The sequence below is a fragment of the Phocoena phocoena genome, chromosome 12, assembly GCF_963924675.1.
Source record: "Phocoena phocoena chromosome 12, mPhoPho1.1, whole genome shotgun sequence".
Taxonomy (NCBI): Eukaryota; Metazoa; Chordata; class Mammalia; order Artiodactyla; family Phocoenidae; genus Phocoena; species Phocoena phocoena.
Genome location: NC_089230.1, coordinates 84897440 through 84923351, shown reverse-complemented (window position 1 = coordinate 84923351; position 25912 = coordinate 84897440). Strand labels below are relative to the sequence as shown.

Below are 25912 nucleotides of genomic sequence, written 5' to 3'. Positions count from 1 at the left end.
GTCACTTGGAGGTGGAAATAAAATCCCCTTCCTTGCATGCTTGTAGTCTTGTGGCTTCACATACTTTGTCTGAGTAGCAAAACTAGGTAGTGCTTACGATGTAGAATAGTTCTGTCTCCCACAAATTCTTAAATTACCTTGGAGACTCTGCGTCTTCTCTAGTAGAGTTTGTCATTTCACAATTTAATATTCTATTTTCCTTGGGGGATTCCATTTCTTGCCACTCTATATTCATAAAACTCATTAAATGTTAATTGTCACCTACTGCAGATAATTATTTAAAATAAGTAGATCTGTGTTTTCCACATAGATTACAATATATGTACATACCCACATAGATTACAATATTTTATATGCCCATTTTATAAAATATATGAAGACTAAGTTTGAAATGACATTTTATCATCAACACACATTAGTTGAGTGTGTCCTATGCACTCATACTTATAAACAAATTGAGATAGAAAGGTGTCATTAATGAGTTTAATATATAAAATCACTAATCTGTCATATTGAGCACTTATTGAATTCCTCGAGGACAGAAACCATTTCTTTTAATCTTCATTTCTCTAGTGCCCAACACAATGCTAAGCATATTCTAGATATTCCATAGATGCTTGTGTAAAGAATGACTCTGCCACTTTTCTTATCAGGAGAGGGATGCTGGCAGCTGGAGAGTTCTAAGAAGGTGATGTACCAGATTTAATGTTCGTGAATTTTAACCACATGAAATTAATAAGTATTATCCCTCATGTGCAATTTTCCTAACCCAAAAATATCTAGAAATGTGGAGTGATTTATGACATTACTTCATGAACTTACTTGGTTACTGCAGAAGAATTTCAGTAAGCTGAAATTCATGAAGTCTCTCAGAAACTTTATAAGATACAAAATTAAACACTATGATCCAACTGCTGTTTATTAAAAAAAAAGTCACAAACAAATGCACACAGTTTAAAAAAAGTGAGGCTAGAGGAATAAAGTGCTTAAGTCCTCTGGGATTCTTGGAGATTTCATGTGTTTTTTCCATATGTTAATATTTCATTTCATATTCTGGGATATTTTTTGAATTTTGTACCAAGCAAGGTAGAAATAATTTCTGAACCTATTGAGAAATAGGCACAGAGTTCAGGCACATTAAGAATAGTGTCTCTTTTACTTATAAAAATATTTGGAGAAAATGGGTGTATATTGTGGACCAAGGGGGCCAGTCCCACCCCTCCCCAAATTAAACAAACAGACCGCCTTGTCTCTGGTACACCTGGAAAATCAGGGTACCTCTCTCTCTCTCTTTTCCCCCCGCACCCTGTCCTCTCTCTCAATCATTCTCTCCCTCTCTCTCTCCCTCTCTTTTATTCACATACAAATACATGCCTACACACACACACCCGAAGTGACAGATGACATAGAACTAGAAGAATGGTTGCCCTCTGCAGGTAGACAGTTCTAGAACAAGGTCACAGATATTCCCCTAGCAGAAGTCCCTCCACATGGAAATGTGAAGAATTGATATAAATGTGTCCTTTGAGGTCACTGTCCTTTATAACCTCTGTTTCTATTTTTCAAGATGTCATTTAACAGATGAATAGATACAGAAGTTGGAGCAATGATCTGTCTAGTCATGGAAGGGTTGATTTTGTGGGATGGGATGTCAAGGAGCTTGAACTGTGGTTTAAGAACTTGTTTCTCCAGTTTTCCTCTACTTTTATGAGTGTTAGTTAGAGAGAGAGAGAGAGAGAGAGAGAGAATGATAGAGAGAGTTAAGGTGGAAGGTTAGGGTGAATGAGACAGAGACAGAGACAGAGACAGAGAGAGGCTGGGGTGGAGAATGTACTTGCTGCTTCTTGCAGGGCCCAGCAGGAGGGCAGGTGACACAGGATTGGAGGTACACCAAAGAGTGAGTGAATCACTCAGTTTATTACACACAATAAGCACTCAACACAGAGCTGTGAAAATAGAAGAGGGAGTAACAAACCCCTCCTGGAAAAGTCCAGGAAGGAGGCAGTGATCTCTGGTCAGGCAACAGGTCTTTGGACAAGCGTGAGTGGGGAGTTTCCATCCCCCGCAATGGGAAAGGCTCTCAGCTGCGTGGTGTCGGGTCCTCCAGGGAAGAGTCTTCACGTCACTCAGCTTAGTGGTCTCTTTTTAAGGAGTAAGAGTTACCCCAGGAAAAGGGGTCTTGACTTTATTCATTCTCCCTCTGTTCCAGTGAAGTACATCGCCCGTCAACGTTCTTGTCTAAAGTAACACTCTTAGTTTATAACTCCAAAACACTCATAGTCCTACAGGGGATGTTTCAAAACAACTAGCATGGAAGTTCATACTGGCCACTGTGACTCATTTTGAGCTATTCATCATGTCTTACGGTAGCTTGAATCCTGTAAGTTTCACACCAGTTGAGTAGGAATCATAATACCAAAGAAATCACATCATAGCACATGCTTTATATTAACCCATATTCCCTACCTTCCAGGTGAATTTTGCTTCATTGCAACAAAACTTCTCACACATCACACTTTGTTGGCCACCACCTAGTTGCACAAATGCCAAACACATTGCCTAAAAGAGGCTAATACATTTGATGACTGCAGCTTATTTAGAGGAAAGGAAGAAAGCAATGGCCACCATAGTTTTGTTTACACCAAATATATTTTGAGCCAGAAAAGTGGACAAGTCTTACTGTGTTTTTAATGAGCAATTGAAACACAAAGAACCGAGTGCTATGGTCCAGCCAACCAGTGGAACTAGCAGATGATTTTAATTTTTGAATATTCATCACTTAAGTAAAGGTAAGTGAGCCTGAGAGAACAAGAGTTTTTTTGTTCTGCCAGTTTTTTGCAGTATGATGTCAGTGTTTATTAGGAGAGAGAGAGAACAGTAGAACATTAGAACACAGCAAGTGATAGGGAAATCAGGAAGAAGAAGCTAGATCAGTAGATTTTTAATCCTGGCTGAACATAATAACCATGTGGGAGTTCTTTAAAAAATACCAATTTGGGAAGTTCACCCAAGGCCAGTTAAGTGGAGTTGTTACTAGCCTACAGTGCACATTCAATAAATGTGAACTATTACTCTTATTAATTACAACATTAATTTGGCATTCATATACATGTATTTCTACTTACTTGGCCCTCTCATGAAAGAATGTGGGCATCCTCCTTTTAAGTACTCAAGGCACAGCGCGTGGCTGCCTTCTTATTTCTGTTGCCAAGTTTCAGGTTTGTCAGAGTCCTCACTCCCAGAGCTCAAATAATTATTGCAGAATCCAACAATGCCAAGGAAACGTTGAAAAACATTATTTCCTTTAAAATGGACAGAAGGCTCTTAATTTATTCAAGGCCACATGTTAAGGTTTTGGCGTCTGAGTTCAACTTCACAATCCCAACGTTTTCAACGTGAGGTCCTAAATAAAATGATGAGCTTACTGAGTGTTCATATAACTCACATTTATTGAATGCTATCTACCCTGAAGGAGCTGACTGAAAAAAAAAATTTGGAAGGAAGATGTTAATTAAATCTTGATATTTTAAGCAATTCATATGTCAAAGTTTACAATGTATTTCAAGGACAAGATAGAGAATATTTTAGACTTTATATTCCATATGGTGTCTGTTCTAAATACTCAACTCTGGTGTTGTAACACAAGAGGAACTATAGACAATTAGTGAACATGGCTGGGTTCCCATAAAACTTTTACAAAAACAGGCAATGGGCTGAATTTGGCCCACGGGCTATAGTTCACTAACTCCTGGTCTATAATATACATTTTATTTTAAGTTGGTTTCTTTTTTTTAACATTTCAACTCTATTAGAATTCTCCATCAGAGAATGGACAAATTTTATTTTGTTCTTCTCTTCTCTGTTTTCTTTCATATTTTAACCAGTCATTTAAAATTTCTTTTCAGCAAAATCTAAGATGGATAATCTGTGAAGGGCTTGTTTTGTTTTCTTTCATCAGTCACATCATCTGACATATGTAGTAAATTTTTAAAAATAAATGTATTTATTTATTTTTGGCTGCATTGGGTCTTCGTTGCTGCATGCGGGCTTTCTCTAGTTGTGGTGAGCGGGGGCTACTCTTCGCTGAGGTGCGCAGGCTTCTCATTGAAATGACTTCTCTTGTGCAGCACAGGCTCTAGGCGTGTGGGCTCAGTAGTTGTGGTTCACAGGCTCAGTAGTTGTGACTCACAGGCTCAGTAGTTGTGGCTCGCGGGCTCAGTAGTTGTGACTCACAGGCTCAGTAGTTGTGGCTCGCGGGCTCTAGAGCACAGGCTCATTAGCTGTGGTGCATGGGCTTAGCTGCTCCGCGGCATGTGGGATTTTCCCGGACCAGGGCTCAAACCCATGACTGCTGCATTGGCAGGCGGATTCTTAACCACTGTGCCACCAGGGAAGCCCTAGTAATTTTTTAATTAAATCTCAGTCATTGTGTAAAACAAATGTAGGATTTGGGGACAGTGTTGATGCCACCAAAAAGCATTCCCACTTTTTCAGACATAATGAGGAGCAGGAACTTTAAAGCAGCCAAGGATTCATCTGGGTCAAGATGTTTTGCAGTTTTCATCAGACTACCACATCCCCTTAGTCTCCCTTTTTCCACTGTGTCTTATACGCTTTGGATAGAGAGCTCATGTGTGCCCATCCTATCAGCCCTGAGAAACTGTAGAAAATTCAGCTCTGTCCTTCAGAGTGTCCAGGATTTCTGCCCAGGCAACTTCAAATACATCAAATGTCTTGAGTGGGAGGCATCTGGTTACTTAAAGCTGGACTCCTCCCTCACTAGGCATTTGTTTCCAAATGCCTACTTACAAGGCTGGAGAAAACTGCACTCTGCTTTTTACAAGTGTTTATCCTAACTCTTCAGCTTCCTACACATTCCAAAAATCCAGCCAATGTCTCATGGCGAAAAATCCCAGTAAGATATTTAGGGACCCTACAATTTCCATTATAGTTCTTCAGCCCTGAGCAACCAAAGAACATTAGTTTCTATTTCTACCCTAGAAGTCCTCTGCCTTGGCCACACCTTCCCCTCACTTTTTGCCAAAATTTAGCAAACATTCCTAAGGGGAAAAATAACAGCTGGCTGAAATTGTTTGCCTACCTCAGAAAGGATCTCTTCTTTCTGGAAACTTAGTTCCTCTCATCCATAGCTCGCTGAAGCTCTGCGAGCTTGAAGAATATGATTTTCGTAATTTACATGTTTTTTTCTAGTTGTAGTGGCAAACACATTGGCCTTAGAGGAATTACTACACTTTACTAAACTGATAAATTTTCACTGTATTATAAAATATAAAAAAAAATCTTTAGGCACATATGATAGTGTTTCCCAGGGAATTTTAAGGGAGTCTATTACAAAGCTGTATAATGAAATACTTCTAAAATTATACTTTATTTCCTCTTTTTTAAAAATGCACAACATATTACTGATTATATCTATAAATCCCAGAAGATTTGTAAGCTTCTCCCTTATTATGGATTATTGTGACTTGGTGAGGAAATGTTAGAATTAGTTTTAGGCATTGAAATCCACTGACTTGAAACTTATTCATGGGATGATTTAATGGAATATACTTGTACAGATAATTATGTTTAGGCTAATGCCGAAGGAAAATATTATAAGGCAAAGTGTACTCTATTATTTAATCATTCATCCATCCATTCAGCTACTCATTAGTTATTCTACAAATATCTGCTGGGCTTTAACTAGGTGCAACACAGTGTAAGGACCCAAGGATGCAACTTGAATATGACACACACAACAAATACAAAATAAAGTAGACAGGAAAAGAGACAAAATAATTCTAAACTGTGATATGTTGGAGGAGCTTAACAAAGTGCCAACATAGGGAATAAAATTTGGGGACTATTTTACATAAGAAAGTCAGTGAGATATCGAAGAGGAAATGACATTATAAGAGTCACCTGAAAGATGAGATAGATGTAGACATGCAAAGAGTGGAGAGAATGAGTTTTTCAGGGCATGAGTGTACATTCTACTGGGGAGAATAGCGTGTGGGAAAACCATGAGGTGTTTAAGGAAGTGAAACTCGATCCAGTGGTCAGAGGTATTGAGCAAGAAGAGAGTGTCATGAGATGAAGTTGGAGAACTAGGTAGGGAAAAAATTCTGTGCCTTAAAGACCTTTGCTAAGAGTTTGGATTTTATTCTAAGGGGAATGGGAAGCCATTGAAAGTAAGGAGTGATATGATTCAATATAATGAAAGAGGGTCAGAGGGCCGTTCTATAGGGAATAGACTGTAGAGGGCAGGATGGGAAGCTGTGGAGCTCACTGCAGAATCCAGAGGAGAGATGATGGAACCCTTTATTAAGGTTGAGCGAGAACATGCATCTGATATGATATCATTTTCTGAAATGAGAAGGCAAGGCGATGAAGATTAACTTGAGGCAGGTGGCTTAGGGGTTGCCAAAGGTTGCACGGTATAAAAGTGTGACATAAAGAACTTAGAGTAGAACTAGCCAGTGTAGATGTGACTTGTCTCCAGGAAAGTTGAGCTACTTGGATGCAGGTGCAGAGAATACATTTGGTAGATCCAAGATATTTTCTGAAGACCAAAAGTAGAAGCAACACCTGGAAGCTTGTTAGAAATATAGAACCTATCCCAGACCTGCACTTTGAAAAGTTACATTTGTGATTCATATACACATTACAATTTAAGAAGTACTGTGGTAGAGTTTATCTAGGGTTGAAGTTTTGCTGAATGGATGGATGCAAAGAATTTAAATGAGTGCTGGCCAGCTCCGTACCATTGAAAGGCATAGTATGTTAAATGATACCTAGTTTCTCTCTCCTCGCAAATGGGAGGATCGTGCTTCTTCACCCCTTGAAGTTCCAGCCAATTGGTATGTATGGAAGTGACCTTTCTTATTTCAGGCTTGGGAATGTCCTTGCCAGTGCAAAATCCTTCATCCTTTGTCATCCCAAGCCCCTGAGTGACTAGCATGAACAGAGCTTCCCTGATGACCTGGGTTGCATATGTAAAGTGAGTGGGAAATACATCTTTTGTTTTTAGGTACTGAGACTTGGGAGTTGTTTGTTATCACAGCATAATCTATCCCATTCTGACTGATGCAGTATCTCTAGAACTAGGAAACCAAGTAACAGAAACAGAATTGAAAAAGCCTCAGAGAAGGAGGGTTACCTACTGCTCTGCCTCCCATTGGGCAGGTGCCTGAAAGTTTGGGTTCCGATCTGGAACCACCATACTACTTTGAGCTCATGCATATGCTCTAGTGCTGTCCCCTGGGCCAGAATATTAATAATCATTCTAGATTTGTTTGGTGTTAAGAAAAGAAATTCCACCTACCTATGGCCTATGCTCGGGAATTGTACTTTTAAATTTTGACTAGAAATTAAAGCTATTCCTAGGTTTTTTGTGGGGAGGTACGTTTACTGTGCTCTCATTCTTACTTTGGAACTTTCCAGGTTTTACAAGGAAATATGCACAGTGTATACCTGGCTCAGTTTTCTTCATGACTCAGTTTATTCTCATAACAATACCTTGCAATCCTCAAATTCATGGCATCCTCTCTCTCACTTCAGGAATTCCTGGGGCAAGAAATTATGATACTCAATGCACCTATGGCCAAATGCTTTTCATCCTTGGTTCTGGGCAATAATATATAATTTATGCAGGGGAATATTTAACTAAATCTCCCTATCACATTGTCTCTAGAGAAGAATTGTCTTTTCATATTTGAAGTCCTAGCCCTAAGATGAATGTATGTTTTTTTAAATATCAAATATAGGGAAAATTGAGAAGTATTCATGTACTAGAACAAAAGATATACTTTCTTTTTCATACAGAATGATCTCTGTCTTTCCTGGAGACACCAGATAAACCTGTAAATAATTTAAAACCATCATTTAGTGAGCGACTTTTGCCTGAGAAAATGATAGTTATTAACTGAAGCAAAAGATGTATATTTAGATCATTGCTTTATGAAAAGAAGTTTCTTGTATAATTATCTTTTAATTGAAGCCACTTAGAGCTGTGAGAGCCTTTAATATACCTTACAGATGGATTGTAGGAGTTGAAGCTGAAAATAATATATGAATATATGATGTTTAAAGTGTGTCATTTGCAGAGTGACTACGATGAACCATTTTTTAGGATTCACAATAGAGACAACTGTGGCTGGCAGTGGGAGGCATAAAGTGAAAAAAATAAGGTTATTTCAGAAACACACCTACTCTTTAAACCATGACCCTAACCACATCTCTCTATATAAAGAGCAAGGAGGCTTAATCCAGAAGTATAAAAAGCAACTATTTTTAGACTTTTTTTTTTTTTTTTGCCTTTCACTGTTGATCTTGTCAACAGTATTAAATGTGAATGACACAGAAACTTTTAAAGCTTGTCCTTTGGAGAAAAAATGCTCACAGAGTACAGCAATGTGAGCAGATATAATCACTGACAATTATAATTTTACAGGAAATATTAAAATTATAAATCTTTCTGAACTACTTCAGTAACTAAAATAAGAGAATTAAAAAAATAAAGCCCAAGGGAAACAGAAACCTTCATGTATCCCTGGAGACTTTTCTCTCCACTTGAGTAAAACTACCTACACAATCTTTTATAGATATTGGTAAATGGCTTTAGGAACATTTCTGCATTGCATTCAAAAATACTGACCACTACTCAAATAATTGACAGCACCTCAACAGCCTGGAAAGTTGCTCTTCAAGTCTCTTGATTTTTATATTTTTTCTACATATGAAAAAGATTTAGTGTCTCTTTAAAACAAACATGGTTGAGGATGACTTCTAAATATTTAAACATTTTGATAGTTTCTAACAACAGTGCTGTATAAAACCTAGTTAAGTGTGTGGTGTTAAGAGCATGGACCCTGGAATCCAACTGCCTGAGCTCAAATCTTGGTACAATTTAGGAGCTAGGCAATCCTGGGGAACTCATGTCACCACACTGTGTCTCTACATCTTCATCTGTTAAATGTGGATAATTATGGCACCTCCAAGGGTCATTTTAAAATCAGATGAGATAATTCATGTAAAACATAGTCCCATGCTTGCCATAAAATAGGCATTTAATAAATGCTATATTTTGTTGTAATTGTCATTACTTTTTAAAAGGTAGAAATTCTGTAACTATAACTGTAGAAGTTTAAAATTTCTGAAATAATTTACCGATGTATATTAATTGGATATCATTTAAAAGGCAATTCTGTCAGAAAATGTAAATGTTCTCTAATTATTACATACTTCTTTGTTTTGCATAATTGTGGACAGCTATGTTTTTACCTTGTTGACTTTCGAGGATTATAGTTACAGAAGGAAAAAGAAAATTCTTCTGTGGTTTCAGTTTAATTTAACAAGCACTTTGAGAAGATACCTCTGTGTGTCAGACAATGTGCTGGAAATTACAGGGTAAACAAATTGAAAAAAGAAACTACAGGCCCTTTAGGAGTTTATGGTCTAATAGAATGGATAAGATAAGCACACAAACACTATAATAACATAAGATAGAGCAAGATTTCTTATATGAGGTTTGAAAGTAGAGATCGTATAATGATTGCAGTTATCTGAAAAGAATTCAGGAAGGAGAAAAGAAAACAATTTAACAAAAGGTTCTGGAGCAAGCATTTAAAGCTATAGAAGTGCATAAGTCAGGGAGTAAGAGCAGGATCCATGGGCTTTCTTTGGGAAATGGTGAGTAGTTCATTCTGGTTGGTATTAGGGAACTACAGCAGGAGAGGAACAGTGGGATGGACCAAGCTAGTACTTCACAGATCATACTGAGGTTCTGCATAAACTGCAGCAAGAATATATTTTCAATTAGTATGTTATAGCTGAGCTCAAAAGAAAGACAGAGAAATACTTACATATCAGAAATGAGGGGGGAAAAGTGAAAGCCTGAGTGATAGGGGAAAGCTGATGCTTCAGCAGCCTGGGAGAGTTTCAGATTATATGTGAGTCCTAGGTACTGGAGGCTGAGATTCTAAATCTGTCTTGGGTTTGCTGACAAGCGCCCTTTCCACACAAGTCATGATACTATACCTAGCTCGCTGCAACAAGCTGGCACTATCTTGATTGCTCTGGCTTCATGGGCAAGTAAAACTCTGTAGGTCTAGGATATGTTTAAGAAATTTAAATTCATACAAGGTTTTGGGAGGAAGAGGAAAGAAATGACCTTTCAGAAACCGAAACTCTTAGCTGAACCATAAACAGAAGGAATTAACATGGAAATTAATGTAAAATTATCCAGTATTATTGAACTGCCTGAGGCCCTCACCCTCAGAGAAACACACTCAAAGCTAGTCTTTAAGAACTCTTTCACAAAACAACAACATGCGGGTCCCAAAGAATAAAAACACGTTAATGAATATGAGTTGGCAATAATAACAAATATCATGAGGGAGAATTATCAAATGCAAGAATCAAGAAATTAGCAATGCAAGAATTAGAAATATTAGAACATATGAAAGAAATTATAACATATTTGTTTAAAATAATTTGAGCAATAAAAGAAAGAACAGAAAGCACAGTTCAGAAATGAAAGACTGTGAAAAAGATGAACTAGAACGTCTATAAGTGGAAAATATTGTCATTGAAATTAATGAACAGAATAAAGAAACAATTAGGCACAATTGAAGAAAGAATTAGTGATCAGAAGTTAGGTTTGGAAAAAGATCACTCAGAAACCAGAATAGGTAAAGAAGTGAAAATCATAAAGGAGAACTTAGAAAATGAAGAATAAAAAGAGAAAATTTAGTATACAGTTAATAAAAATGTATATAATATAATGGAAATGTATTCCAGAAAGAGACTACATAGAGATTGCAGGAGAAGCAACATTCTATGAGTTAGTACTTAAGAATTTTCCACAGTGAAGACAGATAATATATTCAGATTGAAAAGAATCATGAATAAATACATGAAAATCCACATAAACATAATCCTCATTGTACTAAAAACACAAAGAAAAACACTAAAGCTACCACAAAGAAAAGACTGGTAATTTACAGAATATCAGCTGTCTACTTTGCAACAATAGAGGCACTAAGTCATATTATGAAAATGCAAAGGGAAAAATAAACAGTCCCATGAAAAAGATCAACTGAAAGTGAGCATAACTTTAGAAAAAGTAAGTCAAAGATTGAAGGAGTTACCACTCACAGAACCTTTCTAAAACAACTCCTAAAAGGTTAGAAGAAAGGAAATTATGCTTAGAAAGAAGAAGAGAATGTAAGAAGCAATGGTTGAAAAGCAATAGTGAATAAATATATTGGATTAAAATTATTACCACTGGCTGAGCTGAGGTGTTGGCACAGCCATTTCTCACTAGGCACTCTGATCTGAAGTGCAGGGTCCGAGGCCTCTGCATGAAGCACCCTGTGAACAAGTGAAACTAAATGAAGCACAAAGGAAAAGAAAAGAAAAAAAAAAAAAACAAACTGAAAACCCTCTGAAAAAAATGCCTCTGCACCTCTAGCTCTTGCAGAGGTTGGCATCATCAGTGGCGTCTACTATTGCAGGGGGACCTTCAAGATGGCAGAGGAGTAAGATGTGGAGATCACCTTCTTCCCCATAAATACATCAAAAATACATCTACATGTGGAACAACTCCTACAGAACACCTACTGAAGGCTGGCAGAAGACCTCAGACTTCTCAAAAGGTGAGAAAATCCCCACGTACCTGGCCATGTCACTGACAGGGTCTTGTTGCTCTGGACTGGTGTCAGGCCTGAGCTTCTGAGGTGGAAGAGCTGAGTTCAGGACATTGGACCATGAGAGACCTCCCGCCCTCACATAATATCAATCGGTGAAAGCTCTCCCAGAGATCTCCGTCTCAACGCTAAGATCCAGCTCCACCCTATGGCTAGCAAGCTCCAGTGTTGGACGCCCTATGCCAAACAACTAGAAAGACAGGAACACAAACCCACCCATTAGCAGAGAGGCTGCCTAAAATCATATTAAGCTCACAGACACCACAAAACACACCACCAGACACGACACGGCCCACAATAAAGACAAGATCCAGCCTCATCCACCAAAACACAGGCACGAGTCCCCTCCACCAGGAAGCCTACACAAGCCACTGAACCAACTTTACCCACTGGGGGCAGACAACAAAAACAATGGAAACTATGAACCAGCAGCCTGCAAAAAGGAGACCCCAATCACAGTAAGTTAAACAAAATGAGAAGACAGAAAAATATACAGCAGATGAAGGAGCAAGGTAAAAACCCACTAGACCAAACAAATGAAGAGGAAATAGGCACTCTACCTGAAAAACAATTCACAGTAATGATAGTAAACATGATCCAAAATCTTGGAAATAGAATGGAGAAAATACAAGGAACATTTAACAAGGACCTAGAAGAACTAAAGGGCAATAACACAATAATAGTAGGGGACTTTAACAGCCCAATTACACCAATGGACAGATCATCAAAACAGAAAATAAATAAGGAAACACAAGCTTTAAATGACACAATAGACCAGATACATTAATTGATATTTATAGAACATTCGACCCGAAAGTGGGAGAATACACTTTCTTCTCAAGTGCTCATGGAACATTCTCCAGTAGAGATCATATCTTGGGTCACAAATCAAGCCTTGGTAAGTTTAAAAAAATTGAAATTCTATCAAGTAGCTTTTCCAACCACAACATTATGAGACTAGATATCAATTACAGGAAAAATACTGTAAAAAGTACAAACACATGGAGGCTAAACAATACACTACTAAATAACCAAGAGTTCACTGAATAAATCAAAGAGGAAATTAAAAAAATACCTAGAAATAAATGAAAATGAAAACACGATGACCCAAAACCTATGAGATGCAGCAAAAACAGTTTTAAGAGGGAAGTTTATAGCCATACAATCCAATCTCAAGAAACAAGAAAAATCTCAAATGAACAACCTAACCTTACACCTAAAGCAATTAGAGAAAGAAGAACAAAAAAACGCCACATTAGCAGCAGGAAACAAATCATAAAGATCAGATCAGAAATAAATGAAAAGGAAATGAAGGAAATGATTGCAAAGATCAATGCAACTAAAAGCTGGTTCTTTGAGAAGATAAACAAAATTGATAAGCCATTAGCCAGACTCATCAAGAAAAAAAGGGAAAAACTCAAATCAATAGAATTAGAAATGAAAAAGGTAACAACTGACACTGCAGATATACAAAGGATCATGAGAGATTACTATAAGCAACTATATACCAATAAAATGGACACCTGGGAAGAAATGGACAAATTCTTAGAAAAGTACAACGATCCAAGACTGAACCAGGAAGAAATAGAAAATATAAACAGACAAATCACAAGCACTGAAATTGAAACTGTGATTAAAAATCTTCCAACAAACAGAAGCCCAGGACCAGATGGCTTCACAGGTGAATTCTATCAAACATTTAGAGAAGAGCTAACACCTATCCTTCTCAAACTCTTCCAAAATATAGCAGAAGGAGGAACACTCCCAAACTCATTCTACGAGGCCACCATCACCCTGATACCAAAACCTGACAAAAATGTCACAAAAAAAGAAAACTACAGGCCAATATCCCTGATGAACACAGATGCAAAAATCCTCAACAAAATACTGCCAAACAGAATCCAACAGCACATGAAAAGGATCATACAACATGATCAAGTGGGGTTTATCCCAGGAATGCAAGGATTCTTCAATTTACCCAAATCAATCAATGTGATAAACCATATTAACATATTGAAGGATAAAAACCATATGATCGGCTTCCCTAGTGGCGCAGTGGTTGAGAGTCTGCCTGCCGATACAGAGGACATGGGTTCATGCCCTGGTCTGGGAAGATCCCACATGCCATGGAGTGGCTGGGTCCATGAGCCATGGCCACTGAGCCTGCATAGCCGGAGCCTGTGCTCCACAATAGGAGAGGCCACAACAGTGAGAGGCCTGTGTACCACAAACAAAACAAAACAAAACAAAAAAACCATATGATCATCTCAATAGATGCAGATAAAGCTTTTGACAGAATTCAGCACTCAATTATGATAAAAACTCTCCAGAAAGTGAACGCAGAGAGAACATACCTCAACATAATAAAGGCCATATCTAACAACCCCGCAGCCAACGTCATTCTCAATGGTGAAAAACTGAAACAATTTCCTCTAACATCAGGAACAAGAAAAGGTTGCCCACTCTCTTCACTATTATTCAACATAGTTTTGGAAGTTTTAGCCAAAGCAATCAGAGAAGGAAAAGAAATAACAGGAAGCCAAATCAGAAAAGAAGAAGTAAAGCTGTCACTGTTTGCAGATGACACGATACTATACATACAGAATCCTAAAGATGCTACCAGAAAACTACTATAGATAATCAATGAATTTTGTAAAGTAGCAGGATACAGAATTAACACACTGAAGTCTCTTGCATTCCTGTACACTAAAGATGAAAAATCTGAACGAGAAATTAAGGAAACACTCCCATTTACCACTGCACAAAAAATGTAAAATACCTAGGAATAAACCTATATAAGGAGACAAAAGACCTGTATGCAGAAAACTATCAGACACTGATGAAAGAAATTAAAAATGGTACAAACAGATGGAGAGATATACCATGTTCTTTGATTGGAAGAATCGACATTGTGAAAATGACTAAACTACCCAAAGCAATCTACAGATTCAATGCAATCCCTTTCAAATACCAATAGCATTTTTCATGGAAGCAGAACAAAAAATTTCACAATTTGTATGGAAACACAAAAGATCCCGAATACCCAAAGCAATCTTGAGAAAGAAAAGTGGAGCTGGAGGAATCAGGCTCCCTGAATTCAGACTATACTAAAATGCTACAGTAACCAAGACAGTATGGTACTGGCACAAAAACAGAAATATAGATAAATGGAACAGGTTAGAAAGCCCAGAGATAAACCCACATATATATGGTCACCTTATCTTTGATAAAGGAGGCAAGAATATACATTAGAGAAAAGACAGCCTCTTCAATAAATGGTGCTGGGAAAACTGGACAGGTACATGTAAAAGAATGAAATTAGAACACTTCCTAACACCATACACAAAAATAAGCTCAAAATGGATTGAAGACCTAAATGTAAGCCTAGACACTATAAAACTCTTAGAGGAAAACATAGGCAGAACACTCTATGACATAAATCACAAGGTCCATTTTGACCCATCTCCTAGAGAAATGGAAATAAAAACAAACAAATGAGACCTAATGAAACTTAAAAGCTTTTGCACAGCAGAGGAAACCATAAACAGAACAAAAAGACAACCCTCAGAATGGGAGAAAATATTTGCAAGAGAAGCAACTGACAAAGGCTTAATCTCCCAAATACACAAGCAGCTCATGCAGCTCAATATCAACAAAAAAGCAATAACCCAATCTAAAAATGGGCAGAAGACCTAAACAGACATTTTGCCAAAGAAGATATGCAGATTTCCAACAGACACATGAAAGGATGCTCAGCATCAATAATCATTAGCGAAATACAAATTAAAACTACAATGAGGTATCACCTCACACCTGTCAGAATGGCCATCATCAAAAAATCTACAAACAATAAATGCTGGAGAGGGAGTGGCGAAAAGGGAACCCTCTTGCACTGTTGGTGCGAATGTAAATTGATACAGCCACTGTGGAGAACAGTATGGAGGTTTCTTAAAAAACTAAAAGTAGATCTACCATATGACCCAGCAATCCCACTACTGGGCATAGACCCTGAGAAAACCATAATTCAAATAGAGACATATACTACAATATTCATTACAGCAATATTTACAATAGCCAGGACAAGACATGGAAGCAACCTAAGTGTCCATTGACAGATGAATGGATAAAGAAGATGTGGCACATATATACAATGGAATATTACTCAGCCATGAAAAGAAATGAAATTGAACTATTTGTAGTGAGGTGGATGGACGTAGAATCTGTCATATAGAGTGAAGTAAGTCAGAAAGAGAAAAACAAATACCATATGCTAACACATATATATGGAATTAAAAAAAAAGTTCTGATGAACCTTGGGGCAGGAGAGGAATAAAGATACAGACATAGAGAATGGACTTGAGGACAATGGTAGGGGGAAGGGTAAGCTGGGATAAAGAGGGAAAGTAGCTTTGCCATATATACACTACCACATATAAAATAGAAAGCTAGTGGGAAGTAGTTGCATAGCACAGGGAGATCAGCTTGGTGCTTTATGACCACATAGAGGGGCTGGATAAGGAGGGTGGGAGGGAGCCACAAGAGGGAGGAGATATGGAGATATATGTATACGTATAGCTGATTCACTTTGTTATACAGCAGAAACTAACACAATTGTAAAGCAATTATACTCCAAAAAAAGATGTTAAAAAATTATTACCATTTATTGTAGTTTATTTCTAATCTCATAGTGCTGTGGTCAGAAAAGATGGTTGATATGATTTCAATTTTCTTAAATTTATCAAGGCTAGCTTTGTGGCGCAGGATGTGGTCAATCCTGGAGAATGTTCCATGTGCACTTGAGAAGAATATGTATTCTTCTGCTTTTGGATTGAGTGCTCTATAAATTTCAGTTAAGTCCATCTGGTCTAATGTGTCATTTGAAGCTTGCATTTCCTTACTGATTTTCTGTCTGGATGGTCTGTCCACTCGTGAAAGTGGGGTGTTAAAGTTCCCCACTCCTATTGTTTTACTTTCAATTTCTCCCCTTATGGCTTTTAGTATTTGCCTTATATATTGTGGTCCTCCTATGTTGGGTGCATATATGTTTACAATTGTTATATCTTCTTTTTGGTTTGATCCCTTGGTTGTTATGTATTGTCCTTCTTTGACTCTTATAGCAGTCTTTATTTTTAAGTCCATTTTGCCTGATATGAGTATTGCTACTCCAGCTTTCTTTTGATTTCCATTTGCAAGGAATACCTTCTTCCATCCAATCACTTTCAGTCTGTATGTATTCCTAGGTCTGAGGTGAGTCTCTTGTAGACAGCATATATACAGGTCTTGTTTTCATATCCATCCAGCCAGTCTTTGTCTTTTGGTTGGCACATTTAATCCATTTACATTTAAGGTAATTATTGATATGTGTGTTCCTATTGCTATTTTCTTAATTGTTTTGGGTTTGTTTTTGTAGGTCTTTTTTCTTTCCTTCTTCTCTTTTGTTCTCTCCTCTTGTGGTTTGATGACCATCTTTAGTGTTGTCTTTGGGTTGCTTTTTCTTTTTTTGTGTGTGTATCTACTGTAGTTTTGGTGTTTGCTGTTACCTTGAGGTTTTGATATAGCAGTCTATATATGTACAGGGTTGTTTTAGGTTGCTAGTCTCTTTCCCACCTAGAGGAGTTCCTTTAGCATTTGTTGCAAAGCTGTTCTAGTGGTGCTGAATTCTCTTAGCTTTTGCTTGTCCGTAATGCTTTTGATTTCTCTGTCAAAACTGATTTCTCTGTCAAAAAGCCTTGCTGGGTAGAGTGTTCTTGGTTGTAGGTTATTCCCTTTCATCACTTTAAATATATCATGTCACTCCCTTCTGGGTTGCAGAGTTTCTGCTGAGAAATCAGCTGTTAACCTTTTGGGATTTCTGTTGTATGTTATTTGTCGTTTTTCCCTTGTTGATTTTAATAATTTTTTTCTTTGTCTTTAATTTTTGTCAGTTTGATTACAATGTGTCTCAGCATGTTTCTCCTTGGGTTTATCCTAACTGGGACTCTCTGTGCTTCCTGGACTTGGGTGGCTATTTCCTTTCCCATGTTAGGGAAGTTTTGGACTATAATCTCTTGAAATATTTTCTTGGGTCCTTTCTCTCTCTCTTCTCCTTCTGGGACACCTATAATGTGATTGTTGGTGCATTTAATGTTGTCCCAAAGGTCTCTTAGGCTGTCTTCATTTCTTTTCATTCTTTTTTCATTATTCTGTTTTGTGGCAGTGTTTTCCACCATTCTGTCTTCCAGGCACTTATCCATTCTTTTGCCTCAGTTATCCTGCTATTGACTCCTTCTAGTGTATTTTTCATTTCAGTTATTGTATTTTTCATCTCTGTTTGTTTTTTAATTCTTCTAGGTCTTTGTTAAACATTTCTTGCATCTTCTCGATCTTTGCCTCCATTCTTTTTCCAAAATCCTTGATAATCTTCACTATCATTATTCTGAATTCTTTTTCTGGAAGATTGCCTATCTCCACTTCATTTAGTTGTTTTTCTGTGGTTTTACCTGATTCCTTCATCTGGGACATAATCTTCTGCCTTTTCATTTTTTCTCTGACTGTGGTTTTCATTCCACAGGCTGCAGGATTGTAGTTCTTCTTGCTTCTGTTCTCTTCCCTCTGGTGGATGAGGCTATCTAAGAGGCTTGTGCAAGCTTCCTGGTGGAAGGGACTGCTGGTGGGTAGAGCTGGGTATTGCTGTGGTGGGCAGAGCTCAGTAAAACTTTAATCCACTTGTCTGTTGATGGGTGGGGCTGTGTTCCCTCCCTGTTTGTTGTTTGGCCTGAGGTGACCAAGCACTGGAACCTACAGGCTCTTTGGTGGGGCTCAGGTCTCACGTCATTGAGTCCTTCCCAGAACTGTTGCTGCCAGTGTCCTTATCCCCACAGTGAGCCACAGCCACACCCTGCCTCTGCAAGAGACCCCCCAACAGTAGCAGGTAGGTCTGGTTCAGTCTCCTGTGGGTTCCCTACTCCCTCCCCCGGGTCCTGGTGCACACAAGACTTTGTGTGTGCTCTCCAAAATGGAGTCTGTTTCCCCAGTCCTATCGAAGTCCTGCAATCAAATCCTACTGGCCTTCAAAGTCCAGTTCTCTGGGGATTCCTCCTCCCATTGCTAGACCCACAGGTTAGGAAGCCTGATGTGGGGCTCAGAACCTTCACTCCATTGGGTGGACTTCTGTAGTATAATTGTTCTCCAGTTTGTGAGTTGCCCAACCAATGGTTATAGGGTTTGATTTTATTGTGATTGTGCCCCTGCTACTGTCTTATTGCAGCTTCTCCTTTGTCTTTGGATGTGGGGTATCTTTATTTTTAGATTTCCAGTGTCTTCCTGTCGATGATGGTTCAGCAGTTAGTTGTGATTCTGGTGCTCTTGTAAGAAGGAGTGAGCGCACATCCTTCTACTCTGCCATCTTGAACCAATCTCCTATTACCAGTTTGAAAAATCAAAAATAATAATAGTAAAGACTACCGTGAGGAATTCAGAAGCAAAGTGATTGAATTATTAAGTAGCCATAAAGATGGAAATGTAGGACTGAAATAATCACTAACGGAATAGAAATAATGGGAGAGTAGGGTTGGGAGGATAAAATGAAATAGAGAAAAGATTGGAATTGTTGGTTAAGATTATATTTGTTTGGCCTCATAAGTCAAACAATGGAGGGTATATTTGATTTAATATGAAAATGGATGGATTTTATGATGGACTTTTTTTTTTTTTTTTTTTAGCAGAGAAGTGATATGTCCAGACATGTGAAAGGTAGGATAGTTTGGCTTGGGGAAAGACTCAGTAAAACCAGTTAGGAGACTATGTAAAAGAGTGTAATGATAGGTATTGAAGACCTGTTCCAGGCTCCATCTTGCCCAGAGGTAAAATGGATAGATATGAGAAACATTACATAGCTAGTATTTAGAAGAACTAGAAATTGAAGATGAAAAATAAGGAGGGGAAACAGTCACTGTGTCTACTTTTAATCTTTATCTTTGCAGTAACCCATCATAGCAACATTCTAATGATATTTGCTGTTTTTTACAGACAAATCAAATGATTCTAGGAAAGATCTATCCAGTGTTCCTAAGTAGTAAATATTAGAACTACATTTAAATCCAGGTTTTATGGCTCCAACAGTTCTTTAAACATAATATACTAGTAAGATTTCCAGAGAGAATGCTTAGTAGGTAATTATTGAGTTTAATTTGCAACATAAAGAGTTGTGGGTTTCAAATCAGATTTCATACCTTTGATTTTGATTTTGAAGAGAAACAATGAAGACTAGTTGAAAGGAAATAGCAACATGAGGTGTTGGTATTTAAATAGGATACCCAACTTCAGGCCATATTTTTGAGAGAGGGAAAGATTGAAGAAGAATGAAGATTGAAGAACAGGTGGGATTCAAAATCATAGAGGTTAATCATAGGGTTAAATCATGGAGATGAAAATTAAGGATGCAAATAAAGGAACAATGTGAAAATAGAGAAAGGTGAGGTGAGCAAACCCAATCTGAACTCTATTTCTTCATGATCCAGAACAGTCCAGCAGATAAACATTGATTTGTTATTCTAGAAAAAGGTAGTGAAAGGGTAGGCGCAAGGTAAGGACTCTACTGATATGGAAGGAAGACCAAGAGACTGGAATTGTTTTCCACCTAAATATGTTCTGGATCTGTCTTTTCTGAACACCCTTTATATCCTTCATAAATGCTACCAGTAGCCTATGCTAGTGTGTACAAACATTACAAGGTATTGTTATGCTTTGGCTGGGTGCCTTCCACTGACAATGCCAGGAAGGATGCTAATTAGTGCCAATTGTGAGAGCTGGTGTTGTGGTCTGGGCACATCTGTCTCCAAAGATCAGGACTGAGAACAGTTCATTCCAGCTGTCAGATGGCAGTGATGTTGTTAATTTACCACTAACTGGGCCACATTTGGTGCTGACCCAGACGTGAAAGACTGCCTTTCCTAGCTCTGATTAGCTGAGCCATCCAAAGCCTTCTGTGTTATTTTTACTGCAAACAGAAAACATGTCTGACTGTTGTATTCCTCAAGGTTCAAGTCAATGCTGTGATGCTTTTGTTTGTGGGGAAGGATGAATTTTGTTTACCTGAGTTAGACCCTCACAGACATAGGTAGGTGTTGCCAAAATAACAGATAGGGAGCTGAGTTGAGTAGTCAGATGAGGTTTACCTTGGTGACCGTTGCTGCACCACATCCCTAGTGGAGAACCGTCTAAGTGCTCCTTGGTTTTGAGCATCTCAGCTGTGGTTTGCATTGCCAGCACCAAACTGAACACTGAATTCTATGACATTTTTTAATGTAGACCTTATTAATTTCATTTCTCTTCAACATTTCAAACTCCACCTGCTGAAGCAGACACTTTTGAGCCCAGGAGCTGCACTGTCTCTGTAGGTCAGGTAGTTGATTTATCTCATGCTGTTTGATACCAGTGTTTTCTGTGGACTATGTTGATGAACAGTTTAGGACGACTTCCAAATGTGCCTAACTTGATCCCATGACCTCACATGAGCTTAGAAGGACTCATTCAGTCATTTGTTCATTAATTCTTTTGTCCAAAATATTGAGTAAGTCTTCTAGGTACTGGAATGTGACAGGAAATAAAATACACAAAATCTCTTCTTTCACAAGTTCTAATGGGGGAAGCAGAAAAACAAATAAGCCAAAAGATAGATGCACAGTGGTAGGTAAGGTTGAGCACTAAGAAGAAAGGTGAGATATTTTTTTAAAAAGGTGAGATACATAAATTAATACCTAAATAAATAGAAGGGTAAGATCATTGAGAATGACAAAAATACCATTTTAGATAGGAAGTAAGATAAGACCTCTCTGAGGAAATAACAAAAAGCATGTGGATCTCTGTGGGAAGACTGTTCCAGGCAAAAGGAAAAGCACATGCAAAGGCCGTGAGGCAGGCCTGTACGAAATGTTGTTGAGGAAGATCAAAGAGACCAGAGTGACCAGAGCACAGTGAATTGAGGGAAAGTGTTAGCAGTCTCCAGGGACCAGATCATGTAGGACACACAGACCATGATGAAGCAGGGAGCTTTCCCATGCACAGCAGCTGTGCTGACTATGGTAGGCTTGTGTGAGTTCATTTGAATTTTTTTCAATGATTTTTAAAACTTTTAACCATATAGGCATATTTTTCAAGGCTGAGAAGATACATGAAAAACTGAGTCTCTGATGGCTTCAATTACACAAATAATAAGTTGGATAGTTTAAATAAATACCTAGGCAGCTCTGGCTTCAAAGCCCATTCCATCGTATTTTGTCATAAAGCTCTAGTTAGAATATCGTAACTGAATTCACTCTAGCAAACTTTTACAGTGCTGTGTTCTAAGGCTGTGAAGAAGGCAGGGAACCTACCCTCAAGGTTCAGAAAGCCCACCCACAAAAGACATATAAGCAAATGATTATATTTAATTCAGTGTGATAGAGTGGTTGATGTATACAAGAATTAAGAGACAGCACAGACAAGGAGTTGATTGACTCTGTTTAGATATTTAGAAAAAGCGGAACTCTTTGAGTGGTGTATAAACATGAGACAATATAAGGGAGGAGGTTAGCATATCCAGTGCAAAAATAGGATGTTATGGCACACATGACCTGAACAGAAAATTGCAAAGAGTTATCACTAATTTAAAGCAGGACTGAAGGTCAACCTGGTAGCACACATCATCGTGGTGCACTAGCTGGCTTCTACTGGAGGTCAGCATCCTTTCTGATTGGCCAACACAGTGTCTGCATCTTGATTAAGATGGGCATTGAGACCACAGAGATAAGCAAGGACTAGATCACTGATGTCTCACTCATCCTCTGGCTTTGGTCAGGGGGTGATGGCTGCCACTGAGGGGAGACAGGAGAGAAATGAAATAAGAAAATGGCAAGAAACAAACTCCCTACATATGTTATGTTCTTTTAACATAACATGATGGGAACAGAGAATGTCTCTGAAGATTTTTATTTTCCCAAAATATTTTTAGACAGAGCTTTAGAGACCAGAGAAAAGTTAAATATCTGAAGTGTCAAGATAGCACTTTTTAAAATCCATTTTAAAGAAAATTCCTAACTTTAGGATTCGCTCAGATTGATTGCTATACTTCAGAGGATTAGTTGGCACTTTCCTTAATGGGAAATTGATGATTATAGTTATTACACTTGAACCTTTCTAGTCCAGTCTTTCTCTGGTGTTAGTTCTTAGTTATTTCATGATCCTTTGATAAGTCATCGTTATCATCAATTTAACAATGCGATGACAAAGACTAACCTTCTAGTAAACAAGTAAACGTATAACAGATCTGTGCTGTCACTTTACCATCTCTTTCCTTAACATTCTTCCACATGATAAGTTGCTTTTCTTCCCTTGGGCTGGAGGATAAGCAAATATGAAACAAGACAGCATGTTTCCCTGACCATCAAAGTAATTTAAGCTTGCATCTCAATAGTTCATTCTGCTGCTGAAGACCTAGCTGAGAGGTTTTTGTTGTTGTTTATTTTGTTTTAAATAAAGCCAAAATAATCTAGCTTTCAGTCATTTCTGTCATAGTAGTCCTTTAAAGTTTAACTAAATGTCTTTCTTAAGCTAAATGTCCTCGTGAAAACTCTTTTTTATTTTTGCTGCTGTATAAAGATGTCTTTATTTTAAGAGGTAAGGCAAAAATTATTAACCTCAGCTTGTTAATATAAAAGGATATTTTGAAGTGTTTATAATCTCCCATCTCTGCTCACACCTCACTGAACAATCTCCCCTGTTTACCACGTGCAAAATTATTTTTTAATTCAATTAAAAACGTAAATTAACACATGCTTTCTGCGAAGTATTAAATTATGTTTTCTGAAAACTAGAAAAGGCAAGTCCATCAAGTCAGCCAAAGTGCGGACAGTGATGCGGAGGTCTATCCATGTGAGTTTGGGGTACACACAGCTTAGTTTTGAAATCCTCCCAGGTCTTTCAGTGCTATTGGAACATTGTCCCTGCAGTTTTAAATACATTCGTTTGATGAAGATATGTGAAGAAACAGTAATGAAGATTCTGATGTTTTTTCCACTCTTTTGACCATCACAGATCAAAGAACACCTTGCGAAAGGGCAGAGAATGCTGGCAGGTGATGGGATGTCCGAGGTCACCAAGACACTGCTGGATTTAACTCAGAGGAAAAACTTCTATGCTGGTGATCTTCTGATGTCCGTGGAAATCCTCAGGAATGTGACAGACACGTTTAAAAGGGCAAGTTACATCCCTGCATCTGATGGCGTCCAGGTAAGGGAGGTGATTCCATGTAGGAAAAGCAAGTGAGCTTGGGATCAGTTGTGGTCCTGGGAAGCCAGTGCAGCCACCATGGGGGCTTCCTGGCCTGGAGGGGAGGGTGCTCACTCCTGCTGGGGAAAGCATCCAGGCCGTGCTCAGCTGAGCTCTGGAAATGACCTCAGATCCTTAGTCATTCTATATACCTCGGTGTCCTCAACCGTAAAACACACATAATGTACCTCCAGGAGATAGTGAGTGAGAATGTGTGTGAAGTGACTCGAGTCCTCAGCATAAAGGCACTATAGCAAGTTCCAGGTTGTAGCGTGAGTATTTTATTCCCACATTTAATATCACCATCTTGCCACAGGAAACTATTAAAAGTACATTAAGCATAATGAAGGCACATTAACTCTAGCATGCAGAGAAGACACAGTTAAAGTTTTGTTTGGGGTTTTGCTATTAGAAGGGGGAAGGCCATGTTTAATTCTGTGGAACCATTGTCTGAAAATATCAGGCGAGTAGAGAATTGTTCTGGGTAGGAAAATAAGGAATTCAGGAACTCCTCACAGCATATTTTTCTTGTCATGGAAGACTTCTAGAACAGCATCATTTATTTCCATAGTAAAGTTTAAGTACTCAGCCAGTTTTAGAATTGCCTTTGCCATTAAGACAAAGCTTGTTGAATGGCAAAAAAAAAGCATATTTAATGCAACTCTAGTTTGCATTTCAGATTAACTCTTCTTGTGCCGAGGCTAAAATGTACGCCTGCCAAGAACGTTGAGTTGGTTTCTGCGTTTCCAACATAATGTTCTTCCTGTATCTTGGCATGAAGTTCATTAAATAAAGGTTTGGCAAAATTCCCACATCAGGTAGTTTTCTTTCAGCCCACTCTTCCTTTGGGAGTTTTATTTGCATTTCACTTGGAGAATTCAGAGGGTGGGTTTTTGTTTTGTTTTGCTTTATTTTGATCAGCTATTGAGGGAAAGAGGAATAGAGGCTTTTTGGAATCATGGAATTATTCATAAATAATATTAAATGCCCTAATTTGTATAGAAGTACATATAGTATTTAAATTATATGCATATACTGCTGAAAGTAGCTGCAATGAGAGTTAGTGGGACTGCATTCTATATTATATCACTAATGTCCAGGAATACTTTTTTTTTTTTTTGCGGTATGCGGGCCTCTCACTGCTGTGGCCCCTCCCACCGCGGAGCACAGGCTCCGGACGCGCAGGCCCAGTGGCCATGGCTCACGGGCCCAGCCGCTCCGCGGCATGTGGGATCCTCCCGGACCGGGGCACGAACCCGCGTCCCCTGCATCGTCAGGCGGACTCCCAACCACCGCGCCACCAGGGAAGCCCCAGGAATACATTTTTAATTGTAAAAATACATAGTAGGGAGGTGGAAGCTTACTGTCATTTGAGCATTTCAGAGATGCATTTGTGAGGTTTTTTTGTTTTTAGTTTTTTATTTTTTGGCCATACTGCATGGCTTGCCGGATCTTAGTTCCCCGACCAGGGATGGAACCGGGCCCCTGACAGTGAAAGTGCCAAGTTTTAACCACTGGACCACCAGGGACTCCCCAAGATGCTTTTGTTTCTTTACAAAGAATGAGAGAGTTTTCCAGTTTTAAAAATGTACTAAGTAAGCCAAGTATAACCTTTCTCTGTAGTTCTGAGATACTTCTATCCATTGGCATTTACATTGAAAAATAACATCTGAAGCCCTTGACATAAAATACAAACTGTAATTTTGAAAAACCTCAGATCCTTGTGTTCACGTTGAAACATCAGGCAGAAGGCTGCACACAGTGAGCTCTCGGGCCTCTTTGAACCCTCGTGAGTGTAGGGCTTTAAGATTTTTAGGTGCTGAAATTCAGGAAACTAAGATTCCCAGGTTGTATTGGGGACATATTATGATTGAGCTTCTCATTGGAGTGTGCGGACTCCACAAACAATTAGTGTAACC

The 25912-nt window shown here is 38.4% G+C and overlaps 1 protein-coding gene across 1 annotated transcript in view; it reads left to right on the top strand.

Annotated features, from left to right (window-relative positions):
- Positions 1-25912, top strand: part of ADGRB3 (adhesion G protein-coupled receptor B3) — an 802318-nt gene that overhangs the window by 358387 nt on the left and 418019 nt on the right. The window contains exon 9 of the mRNA XM_065889244.1: positions 23760-23954. Within this exon, the coding sequence (XP_065745316.1) occupies positions 23760-23954 (195 nt within the window). The remainder of the gene's footprint in view (positions 1-23759; positions 23955-25912) is intronic.